Here is a 12,805-nt window from a genome sequence, read left to right as displayed (position 1 = left end):
ACGTGCCCGAAACACCTTCCTAGGGAGGCGTTCGGGTGGCATCCTGACCAGATGCCCGAACCACCTCATCTGGCTCCTCTCCATGCGGAGGAGCAACGGCTTTACTTTGAGCTCCCCCCGGATGACAGAGCTTCTCACCCTATCTCTAAGGGAGAGACCCGCCACCCGGCGGAGGAAACTCATTTCGGCCGCTTGTACCCGTGATCTTGTCCTTTCGGTCATGACCCAAAGCTCATGACCATAGGTGAGGATGGGAACGTAGATCGACCGGTAAATCGAGAGCTTTGCCTTCCGGCTCAGCTCCTTCTTCACCACAACGGATCGATACAGCGTCCGCATTACTGAAGACGCCGCACCGATCCGCCTGTCGATCTCACCATCCACTCTTCCCCCACTCGTGAACAAGACTCCGAGGTACTTGAACTCCTCCACTTAGGGCAAGATCTCCTCCCCAACCCGGAGATGGCACTCCACCCTTTTCCGGGAGAGAACCATGGACTCGGACTTGGAGGTGCTGATTCTCATCCCAGTCGCTTCACACTCGGCTGCGAACCGATCCAGCGAGAGCTGAAGATGCGAAATATTCTCTTCTTTTTCTTGTAATCCTTAATTCTTAATAGTGTGGATTCTTTTGGTCTTAATGTGGGTATTTCAGACAATTACCCTTTAATATTTTCTGTCATGTTGCCTGGCTCTGAGAGCAAACTATGAATCCATGTGTGCTGTACCATCTACATGTCAACCTCTCCATAAACTCTCACACTCTCTGCCCCTCTTCCAACATCTTCATCTGCCTCTTTCATTCCACCTGCAGGGACATTTTTGACTCAATCGCTCCATTCATAAATAGGCAAGCAAAGCCTGCTAGAGAGCCGTGGCTTAATGACCCTACTCATGCACTCGAGCGTGAATGTTGTCACGCAAAGGGAAAGTGGAAACAAAAATCATCCTTATGCTTTTCTGGAGATTCTAAGCAACGGTCTAACTACCAAAAAGCTGTTAAGACAGCAAATCCCAGTATATGTCTCACAACAGTCAAAGCTCGGGTCTTTTTTTATGTTTTAAACGGAATTGCGAATTCACGGGTATTGCCCCATCTGCATCTTCATGTGACATGTTTTCTAGGTTTTTATTGATGAAATCTTAAAACCTTCCCGTTAACTATTTTTTATACTCCCTACCTTCTTTTGTGGTTCTTTAAACCAAGTAGTAAAACCACAAGTCTTTCTTGTCTAAGTTTAGCAGCTAATCTAGTATTTCTCAATTCTTTTTTGTCATGATCCTCTAGGGCAGGGGTGTCAAAGTCAAGGCCCGCGAATGAATGATCTATGGCCCCCGGGATGATATTTCATTAGTATTAGAACCAGCCCACAGGACACAGCCGCCTGCTGCTGTTTTGCACGCACAAATACTCCATCAGCGTTGGCGCTAGGAATTTTCAAGTCAGAAATATGGGGTCCAACAGTAAACTTTTGGGGTCCCCTTTTTTGTAAGCGTTTTGAAAACAAATAAATGTATGCATGATCCCGTTATATCTCACATTCTATATTGTGTTTTGGAAACGTTACTTAATTCATGCATATATAAATGTATTCAGTTATTCACTCCTGGCTGCCGAAGGAGAAACAGCTTTAGGAAAGAACAGCAGCCAGATCTGTGGGAGAGTTCAAGGAAAGCTCAACCATAACCTCTGCTGCACGGAGAGTACATTCGATGACAGAAAATCCGTTTGGAAATCAAGAGGATTGAAAATGCCAGACCGCAGAAAAGACAAGTCCAATCCACCATTGTTAACAATCTCGGATCAATATGGAACAGTTTTGGTCACCCTTGAGGGCATCAAGGGCCAACTGGAAAGCTATGGATGATTGTGTGAGTTGGTAGATACAACGTATGGATGATTGTGTGAGTTGGTAGGTAACCTATGGATGGTGCAGTGCTTCTCAAATGGTCTATCTTCAGGAAGAAACAATTGTTTCCCTATCATCAAGTTGTGAGCCAAATTGTTTTAATCATTTAAGTTCATTTCACAGAAAAATAGCAGAGTAGACTTGTCTTGTTAATCGGTTTGTCTTTGACTAAAATAATCTGGTTTTGTCACCAGAAAAATGGCTACAGCTAAGGCATCTGGTTTTGTTGCCATAAAAAAATAGTAAAATGTATGTATTTGTCACCAGAAAGATGGCTAAAAATATCGGGTTTTGTTGACCCAATTAGATGTTTTCAAATATATTTCCATGTGTGTCCTGACAAGGTGGAACAACAGAGTGCTGGAAGAGGTGAGGGAGAGATGAAAGTTGATGAGTTGACTATCAATGAATGATGTCCCAATCATGTTTTTTTCATTTGATTTGAATATTGAAATACAAAACCTCCCATTTGAGGAAAAAACAAAAAACAATTTTTTGGAAAACAAAAAACCTGTCAGTTTCTTACAGAATGCCTTTTGGTCAAGTGACTTTTTTGTCACAAGGAAATTTACTGCATTACCGCAGAACATTCCAGGTGGTTAATCAAAGGTCTGGACAACATCATAGTCTGATATGATTGAATATTTTAAAGAACTATTTATGTTTTTTTATGATAAATAAGTGCGGAATCTGTTTTTTTTCTCGCACAATTTGCACGCTCTCATAAATTGGGTGTGCCCAAGTACAGTATTAGGTCTAGTGACGCCCCTGGCTGACACCCAATACAGGAAGTATCCAGCAGACCTCTGTCAGGTAAAACGTTGCTCCAATCCCAGACTTGGTATTATCTTGCACACTTACACTTTACAAGCAGTATCGACATTTCAATTCAGAGTGTGCTCATGTTTGCCTTGTGTGGTGTAAGATTTCAACTGCCTCTGTTATGCATCTCATTTACACTTGCAGTAAGCATTCTTTACTCCAGGGGACGATATTGTGATTGTAAAGACCAGATCACTGTTATGTTCTCACTTCTGGTCAAAAGGTTTGAGATTCAACAACCAAATGTTGAAGAGGGTGTTGTTCAGTCAACAGTTGATGTTAAAAGAATATTCACAGGTGTACATTACAGTTTTACTAACCTTGAACCCTCCAATGCGATGGTCTCTTTTGAACTCTTTACCATTCTTGTACCATTTCAGAGTGGGTATTGGGTTGCCACTGGCCTGACAGCGAAACTTGACAGTTTTACTGGCAGGAACAGCGTGAAGCTTTTTCTCCATTTTTTCTGGATGAGCCCACTGTGGAGCCATCGCTATAATAAACAGACAAAGAACACAATGTACACAAACATCAACACACAGAATCAAAATGCTAATTGGCTGCCTAATAAGAAAGGCTTAAATATTAGATTGTGTTTTTAAAATGTGCTGACTTTGAATTTCAGAGGCAGATAGACTCAAAGGGTCAGTTAAGTTACTGACAGGCATTCACAGAGAAATACTAACACACACATAAACAGTGCAAAAATGAAGATTTCATACAGCAGTAATAGTGACTAAAAAGGAATCAGGCAACTTACGAAGCAGTTTTTGACTGCCTAACAGTTTAGATTCCTCTGAAGAAGATTCTTCGTCCTCATCATCGTCCTCAGACGAGGCCAGAGTATCGACTGTTAAAATAACACAAATTTGGTCAGTCATTTTCAATACAGTATTGGTTTATACGGCTTGGAATTTGTGGTGGCAAACTAGCAATGTTACGATGTGATTTTATGACTCTCACTGGTTTGAGTTTTATGACAATACCTGTGACGTTGAAAAAGATGCTTTGGTTGCCAAAGGTTGTGCATGTGTACAGGCCAGAGTCTGCCAGCTCCACGGTCTCAATCTCCAGCTGGCCATTACGGATGCGTGTGTGCTCTCCATCCACGATGGCCACTTGGTCTTTAGTCCAGTTGACAGCATGAAGGGAGTCCTTCGTAGAACAGCTTAGGTCCAGATGACCCCCAAGATAGAGGGTGAAGAGTTCTGCTGGTGTTTCTGAGGAGACTAAAAGGAACATTGGGATATAGTGTGAGCTGAAAAGAATCAGATAGTACAGACATTGCTAAATAATCACTTTAAAAAAGCAGGTCCAACTCTAATATTAACACAAATCACAGACCGACAAAATGGAAACTAAAACAATCAGACTGCACACATAAAGGAGACTGTCTCTTTTTGAAAAATGTTCTCTAATATTATGACCAAGGGACACCAGGAAATACTTTTCCTGATTTCCTTCTGGCACACAGCCTGTTGTGGCTCTTCCCCAAATTAAATTGCAACCTAAATGGGGCCCAATCATCTAACCATCAAGAAGCTACTCGGGATTCGATTACAGGAATGAAGAGCGAGGAGGCGTCACAGAGCGCGACACCTGAGCTCCCCCGTTCTAAATGACTACATAACCCAAGAGGGAGGGAGTAACCCAATTATAATGACACACAGTCCGTCACAATGGTGTTGTTTGCAAGGCTACAAAGGTAAGAAGCATCTTTGGCCAACTTACGAGAAAAGCACAAAGTGTACACTTTTCTAATTTATTTTATAATTAGTTTTATCAATGTTTGGATCACAGCATTTCTGAGCGTCACAATTTCAAACCTATAAAAGCATCGCAGACCTAGCATTACAGCAAAGCCATGGAGAGTGAGCATATGCACATGAGTGAGCAAGTGAGGGCCTGCAGCAGCAGGTTCTAGCGCCAGTTGCTATGGTGACCCCACTTGGGCCTAGTAAAGGTATTTCCTGGAATGCATACGTCTGACAGGCCCTTAATCCCAGCAGCAAAAGGGGCCAGGGGGTAGGATCAACTTTCTCCTCAGAAGCGCAGGCAAAGTGTCCAAAGCAGAAGAGTCATTTACAGTGATTGGTTACAGTTATCCAATCGACATCCAACCCAAGGAAACCTTCTTACTCAGTGTGTTTCTGTTCCTGCCCTCTAAATGGAGATGCCACTGATAAAGCTGTGTCAACATCCCAGCTGTTAATCTAGCTGCAGACATCATAAAACACCCAGAAAAGCTGTAAAATCTGCTTGTTGTTTTATTGAAGACCACAGTCAAGACCATTTGTGCTTCTGTGACAACTGGGCTAAAATGTGACAGAATGTAGTTAAAAGGTGTGACTAAGTGAAAAGGGTTGTGTGGAAATGGCATGATAAACACACAACTTCAACTTCTACTCACACACTGAGCTAAGTGGCGATCTCTACATTTATTTTGAAAATGAGGATGTTTGATCTGAGCTAAACCTCCTGGTGCTATGATTGGATTATAAAGGATTAAAGATCCTAGCCAACCATCTGCACACGTCTTCCGACTATTTGGAAAGACAATGATTGACATGATTTAAAATCAGCCTAATAGGAAAAAGGAATTTAGGTGTAGAGGTAAACACTGATACGTTATCAACCAAGGGTACAAAAAAGCTCGATTTTGTGTAAATTCAGAAGGAATAGTTGGCGCCAGTCATCAGAACACGCTCTAGCTAGGCGATAGGAAGCAATATGCTGCATGAATGACTTCTGGGATTTCCTGCTCCCACTGAAGTGATGGCTAAATGCAGCAAAGTCTGTCTGGTTCTTCTACGCTGTAGTGGTGCGTTGAGGAAAAAACATGTTTCCGTACTTAAACTGCCACAAGCAACTGAAAGGGTGGACAATGTGTAAAAGGGATTGATTAGAGACAAAAGTCAAGACAAGTAGAAAGCGAAAGAACAGGAAAATGTCCATTAGCAAGCCCCCCAAATTCACCAAGAGGCTGTTTCTCCTGAAAGCACTCCAGTAGAGGACCTTTTCACTGCTGCTCAATTAGCATGGATTAACAGTTGGGAGCAACAAGGTTTAACACGGTGTTGTGCAAAGTTAATCTTCAAACTCATCCACTATCATTTAAATGAGCTTCACAACATTTAGCACTACACCACAACTTTAATGCCCAGTTCAGGACAAATAGAACAACCTACAAGAAACTTCTACAAAACACTTTTTTTGCTATCATTACTAATGCTATGTCTACACTAAGTCGGATAACCCCTTAAACCAATAATTATTTAGCCTAAGCCCTGTTTCAGCCACACTAAACCATAGTTTAAGGTTCCCCTCCTCGGACAATTTTTTACATTTGTAAGTGCGCAGTGTATTTCTTGAATCTCCGGCTCTTGGCTTTGTATGGACTCATTGATCGTTTACAAACTGAGTTCGGAGAGGAAGTGACGTCATAAAGACTGCGCCCCACACAGGAAGTGACGTCAGAAAGAACGCACTACAGCCAGCTTCATAATAAAGCGGTTTTGTAACTCGGAGCTAACCACTGGAAATATGAAGGTGAGTCATCCAGACATGCCGTGTTTCTCCTTCTTCTACATGTACAGACGCTTGTGGAAATCACACATGAATACCTTAAGAGAAAGCCATTGCAGCTATTTGGGATACAACACTTCTCAGACAGCAAGAGAACTTTCCAATGTCCAGGTCAGCTGTGATTCTACTTAGCGAAAAACTTTGTCCATTTGTCCAAGAAGAGTCAACGAGAATACGGGCTACCGTGGATGTGATTAAAAAAAGATAGCGTGTGCTTTGTATTAGCTGGCCATCGAGTGAAGACTACGGGAAACAGTGAATGCTTTTGGACTGGCAAAGCAGACTGTATCAGTTATTGTTCGCTACTCAACGTCTAGGTTTAAAGAGTTGTGGCTGAAATGTTTTACACTTTGTCAACAACACCTCCAAAGTTAGTCAATGAAAATATGTTTTTCTAAAGCATGCTGTGTGTTGTATACCAGTGGGAGGGGAAAAGGTTTTCGAAGCATCACAGATGTTAACTATTCAGAATTAACTGTCAATTGTCAATAATCGGTCAATTAATGCTGGTATGAAATAAAGTTGGAACCTGAAAGTGACATTTCCTAAGGATAAGCACAGTGGTGAGAAAATAGCATTCCCAATACATAAATAAAGTTACATTCAAACTAGGTGAATCTTATTTTGCTTAAAGTCTGGCCCAATTGTCTTGTGTAGTGCTCTGATCTCTGCTCAGTTGCCATGATTGGAATGGGTGGACCAGGGCAGGGCAGGATTGCATGTACAGTCCGTCCCTCGCTACATCACGCTTCCAATGCGGCTTCATTAACTTTTTATTTTAAAACACGTTCTACATATATTTGGACAAAATTAAGTGTTAAATAAGTTTGAATGTATGTATTATATGTAATGTGTCTTATTTTCTATTAGTATTACTGGTCACTATGTTGTGGCAATCGACAAATATTCTCCAAGCACAACTTGTATTGCCAGGTTAAGGGTGATGCCTACTAAAGTCAACATAGCACTAATGCTAGCAATACTCGATCTTCACCGCGACAATCTCAACTTTACCCTTTTGGCAGAACAACTTTCTGATGGACTTCATCTTCAACTCCTGTCTCATCAATAACACGTTTACATTGATGAGCCTTTGACGCCAGCGATATCCAAAGACAACAGCTGGAAGTAGCATTGGACATTCGACGAGACACCTTCCGCTAATGGAGACTGCTATCAGCTATCAACCGCTGTCTGGCACAAAGCGGATATTAAGTCTTTCAATGCGCTTTGTATTCCACATCAATAACACAGCTTTGACTTGGATGATGTGGAATGACAACGCATACACAGAATGCTAACACGGAATGCTTACATCAAAGCTAACTAATCTAGCTGCAACTGTCAAGTTTACCAAGTTTTTGCAGAACAACACACGCGAGTGGTTTTTAACTTTGAAGAATTACCAAGGATGTGATTGTGTTGTAGTGGCCGGGCGACGGCCATAGCAAAGAATCTTAGAGGATCCTCTGAGCTACCGGTAAGTACAATATGGAATCAACAATAGAACAGACTCAAGGCGACTATATTAGCTAAAACAAGTGTAAAGGTGACTACATGGGTGGTTTAGAGGGCTCTAATAAGGTGTTGTTTAAAAAGACTAATTTAGAAGGTCGTAAATATTTTGTTTTTTTCAAACTTTGAAAAACATTTGATTTATTACAAATATTCCTACTTAGTTGTGATGACAACTCTGTGTTGTGTCAAGACAACTATGAATAGAAAATACAGTATATGTTTCTGTGGACGTTCTCATTCATCCAGGTTATTTAATCTCAGGGCATTCAAGCAATCACAACTGGGCAGCTTGATTTGTCTTAGAAGACGTTTCGCCTCTCATACAAGTACCGTATTTTCCGCACTATTAGCCGCACCTAAAAACCACAAATTTACTCAAAAGCTGACAGTGCGGCTTTTAACCCGGTGCGCTTTATATATGGATTAATATTAAGATTCATTTTCATAAAGTTTCGGTCTCGCAACTTCGGTAAACAGCCGCCATCTTTTTTCCCGGTAGAACAGGAAGCGCTTCTTCTTCTACGCAAGCAACCGCCAAGGTAAGCACCCGCCCCCATAGAACAGGAAGCGCTTCTTCTTCTACTGTAAGCAACCACCCGCCCGCGTAGAAGAAGAAAAAGCGTGCGGATATCACCGTACGTTTCATTTCCTTTGTGTGTTTACATCTGTAAAGACCACAAAATGGCTCCTACTAAACGACAGGGATCCGGTTCATGAAAAGACGCAATCTCTCCATCCGCACACGTATTACCATTTCACAGCAACTGATATTCCTGTGAACCGCACTGTGGAACGGGAGCACGTACGGTGAATATTCGCACCACAGGGAATGAGAAGTCATCCTTCACTGTGGTTCTAGCTTGCCATGCTAATGGCCAGAAACTTCCACCCATGGTGATATTCAAAAGGAAGACCTTGCCAAAAGAGACCTTTCCAGCCGGCGTCATCATAAAAGCTAACTCGAAGGGATGGATGAAGAAAAGATGAGCGAGTGGTTAAGGTAAGTTTAAGTTTACGCGAAGAGGCCGGGTGGCTTTTTTCACGCAGCTCTGTCCATGTTGATATACGTATGTTTGTGATTGCACATTTGCGTACATTTTGGGAGTGAACAGAGTTGTTAGAACGCTGGTTTTTAATATATTATTAAAGTTTGACTGACCTATCTGACTGTTTTTTTGACATTCCTTTAGCGCAGTTAGATGCGGCTTACAACACCGGGCGGCTTATAGGTGGACAAAGTTTTGAAATATGCCGTTCATTGAAGGCGCGGCTTTTAACCCAGGGCGCCTTATGGTGCGGAAAATACGGTAGCCTTTACCAGTTAATGCTCATAGACTTCCATTGGTCAGATCTCGTCTTAGACTTAGATTGGTCCGATTGAGATGAAGTCTACTTGGATGAGAGGTGAAACGTCTTCTAAGACAAACCAAACAGTCCAGTTGCGATCGATCGATTGAATTCCCTGATAATACAGTATTTTTATTTATACGCAGTAAATAAAGTACCTAGATTCTAATCATATTGAACTCAATAAGTGCATAACTGCATATTGGTATGTGTATTGATATTACACAGTCACATTATTAACCACCAAATCAATATTTTCTACAAACCACTGCACACTCTAAATGTCAAGTATTAAAGTAATTAGGGCAAAATACTGCAAAAAAAAGTCAAACATACAGAAAGTGAATAATTAGAGCCACCACATCTCTTGGGAACTGTGACTGTAGAAAAGAGTCATTTCTTATGTGAGCAACACAACATGAAGTCTTCAGACAAACAATGAAACATGCATAGTACGTGATCATTTCCATACAACTATTTGGTTTCTTTGGTCAAGACAAAGGGAATGCAACCAAATGCTTCTGCTGTGATTGTTTGTAAACAGCTGAAGCCATCCGTCACCCAGCAGGGAAGTGAGGCAAGTTAAGTCTGCGGGGGAGCAGCAGGACAAGCACAGAGGCGCATAGTTAGTACCTGACTATTTGGAGGTTCAAAAATGAAAGGAATGAAAATGCATTACCATTTGTCCATCTAAATAGAAATGTATCACCTTGGAAGATGTCATTTCCCACAAAACATTTTTTTTTTTACTGATGGTGTACAGTAGTGTATTATCTTTCTCGTGATATCTTTTAAAGTATAACTAATAAACTCTTTGCTATCCATTGATATTTTTCTTACACTAACAAAAATAAATGTTGGTTGCAAAGTTCAGTCAAGCCTTGGTAACATGACTATGTTTGGGCTTCAGATGGGATGCAGAGACTTCAGCTGGTCCCAGCACGGGCTTTACTACAAACTACCGGGATACATTTTCCTTTGAGGGCTTACAGCCCAAGACACTTCCTCTTGCTTCATCATTTGGACACTGAGCTTTATTATATTGTCCTGCCCCTTCCCAATTTCCACTGAAGAAAGTCAACACCCAAATGTATCTACCGTCATGTCCAGGCAGCTCTTACACTGCTGGACCGGATCCAAAAGGCACATTTTTAGGTTTTGGGTTTCAGCACATCCTTATCCTTTATTGGGAGTGAAACAGTTGAGGTGGGTGTGTACATTATCTTTAATATAAGCACACACTTACACAGAAGTGTACATTAGTTTATATATATTTAGTTATTGTGTAAATGCACACACACATATATATATATATATATATATATATATATATATATATATATATATATATATATATATATATATATATATATATATATATATATATATATATATATATATATATGTGGATATGTTTACTCCATGTCACGATACACCATATACAAACCCCGTTTCCATATGAGTTGGGAAATTGTGTAAGATGTAAATATAAACGGAATACAATGATTTGCAAATCATTTTCAAGCCATATTCAGTTGAATATGCTACAAAGACAACATATTTGATGTTCAAACTGATAAACTTTTTTTTTTTGCAAATAATCATTAACTTTAGAATTTGATGGCAGCAACACGTGACAAAGAAGTTGGGAAAGGTGGCAATAAATACTGATAAAGTTGAGGAATGCTCATCAAACACTTATTTGGAACATCCCACAGGTGTGCAGGCTAATTGGGAACAGGTGGGTGCCATGATTGGGTATAAAAGTAGATTCCATGAAATGCTCAGTCATCCACAAACAAGGATGGGGCGAGGGTCACCACTTTGTCAACAAATGCGAGAGCAAATTGTTGAACAGTTTAAGAAAAACCTTTCTCAACCAGCTATTGCAAGGAATTTAGGGATTTCACCATCTACGCTCCGTAATATCATCAAAGGGTTCAGAGAATCTGGAGAAATCACTGCACGTAAGCAGCTAAGCCTGTGACCTTCGATCCCTCAGGCTGTACTGCATCAACAAGTGACATCAGTGTGTAAAGGATATCACCACATGGGCTCAGTAACACTTCTAGAAACCCACTGTAAGTAACTACAGTTGGTCGCTACATCTGTAAGTGCAAGTTAAAACTCTCCTATGCAAGGCGAAAACAGTTTATCAACAACACCCAGAAACGCCATCGGCTTCGCTGGGCCTGAGCTCATCTAAGATGGACTGATACAAAGTGGAAAAGTGTTCTGTGGTCTGACGAGTCCACATTTCAAATTGTTTTTGGAAACTGTGGACGTCGTGTCCTCCGGACCAAAGAGGAAAAGAACCATCCGGATTGTTATAGGCGCAAAGTGTAAAAGGCAGTATGTGTGATGGTATGGGGGTGTATTAGTGCCCAAGACATGAGTAACTTACACATCTGTGAAGGCACCATAAATGCTGAAAGGTACATACAGCTTTTAGAGCAACATATGTTGCCATCCAAGCAACGTTACCATGAACGCCCCTGCTTATTTCAGCAGTGTTACTCCAATATCACCATATAGTCATTTTCTATATCACACAGAGACAAATCCGCGATACATCCAGTATATTCCATACATCACCATATAGCCAATCCCGGGCTCGGGATCTTTCTGTGTGGAGTTTGCATGTTCTCCCCGTGACTGCGTGGGTTCTACTCCGGCTTCCTCCCACCTCCAAAGACATGCACCTGATAGGTTGATTGGCAACACTAAATGGTCCCTAGTGTGTGAATGTTGTCTATCTGTGTTGGCCCTGTGATGAGGTGGTGACTTGTCCAGGGTGTACCCTGCCTACCGCCCGAATGCAGCTGAGATAGGCTCCGGCGACCCCCGCGACCCCAAAAGGGACAACCGATAGAAAATGGATGGATGGATGGATTATATATATATATATATATATATATATATATATATATATATATATATATATATATGTTTACACACACACACACACACACACACACACACACACACACACACACACACACACACACACACACACACACACACACACACACACACACACACACACACACACACACACACACACACACACAACCACGCTCCTCTTTCCCCGTCCCCCGTAGCGGGCATTTGACACAGGACCCCATATGCGCACATAGCTGCCAGGAATATGCCCGTACATGATTCTTTCATTTTGGAGCTCACCAATCAGCATTTGGGTCAGAAAGGTGAAATTAGGTCTGAAAGCATTTGACAATTGGGCCCTAATGTGTGAATGTGTCGTTTGCTCGGCCCTGCGATGAGGTGACGCCTCGGCCCCCCACGCAATTTATATCCATTAAAGAACAGCAGTGTCCTTTGAATATTTGCACATTGCACATTTTGTAGCTGGGTGTTGCTGTATTTCACAGATATATTCAAGTGTGTCCACCTCGCAGACATGCTTCCTACGATCCAGACAATTGCGTGCGTCTTGCTTACATCCTGTTTCCACAGTGCTGTTTTGGTGAGCAAAATTACTTGGTGGCCAAATTTTCGGTGCATCACTAGTCAAAAGTGCGTAAATAATAGACTATATACTGTATATTATTGCCAAAATAATGGCTAGCTGAAGTCCTATACTTAACCATTATTAAGTAAAAATG

The 12,805-nt window shown here is 41.4% G+C and overlaps 1 protein-coding gene across 5 annotated transcripts in view; it reads right to left on the bottom strand.

Moving 5' to 3' along the window:
- Positions 1–12,805, bottom strand: part of fgfr1a (fibroblast growth factor receptor 1a) — a 60,574-nt gene that overhangs the window by 23,608 nt on the left and 24,161 nt on the right. For all 5 annotated transcript variants that reach the window (XM_072914281.1, XM_072914283.1, XM_061985833.2 and 2 more), the window contains 3 exons: positions 3,719–3,961; positions 3,493–3,582; positions 3,053–3,225 (listed from right to left, as the gene is read on the bottom strand). In XM_072914281.1, coding sequence (XP_072770382.1) covers positions 3,053–3,225; positions 3,493–3,582; positions 3,719–3,961 — 506 coding nt within the window. The remainder of the gene's footprint in view (positions 1–3,052; positions 3,226–3,492; positions 3,583–3,718; positions 3,962–12,805) is intronic.

The sequence above is a fragment of the Nerophis lumbriciformis genome, linkage group LG12, assembly GCF_033978685.3.
Source record: "Nerophis lumbriciformis linkage group LG12, RoL_Nlum_v2.1, whole genome shotgun sequence".
NCBI classification, from domain to species: domain Eukaryota; kingdom Metazoa; phylum Chordata; class Actinopteri; order Syngnathiformes; family Syngnathidae; genus Nerophis; species Nerophis lumbriciformis.
The sequence above is the reverse complement of the archived record's forward strand: the minus strand, read 5'-3'. Positions and strand labels throughout refer to the sequence as shown.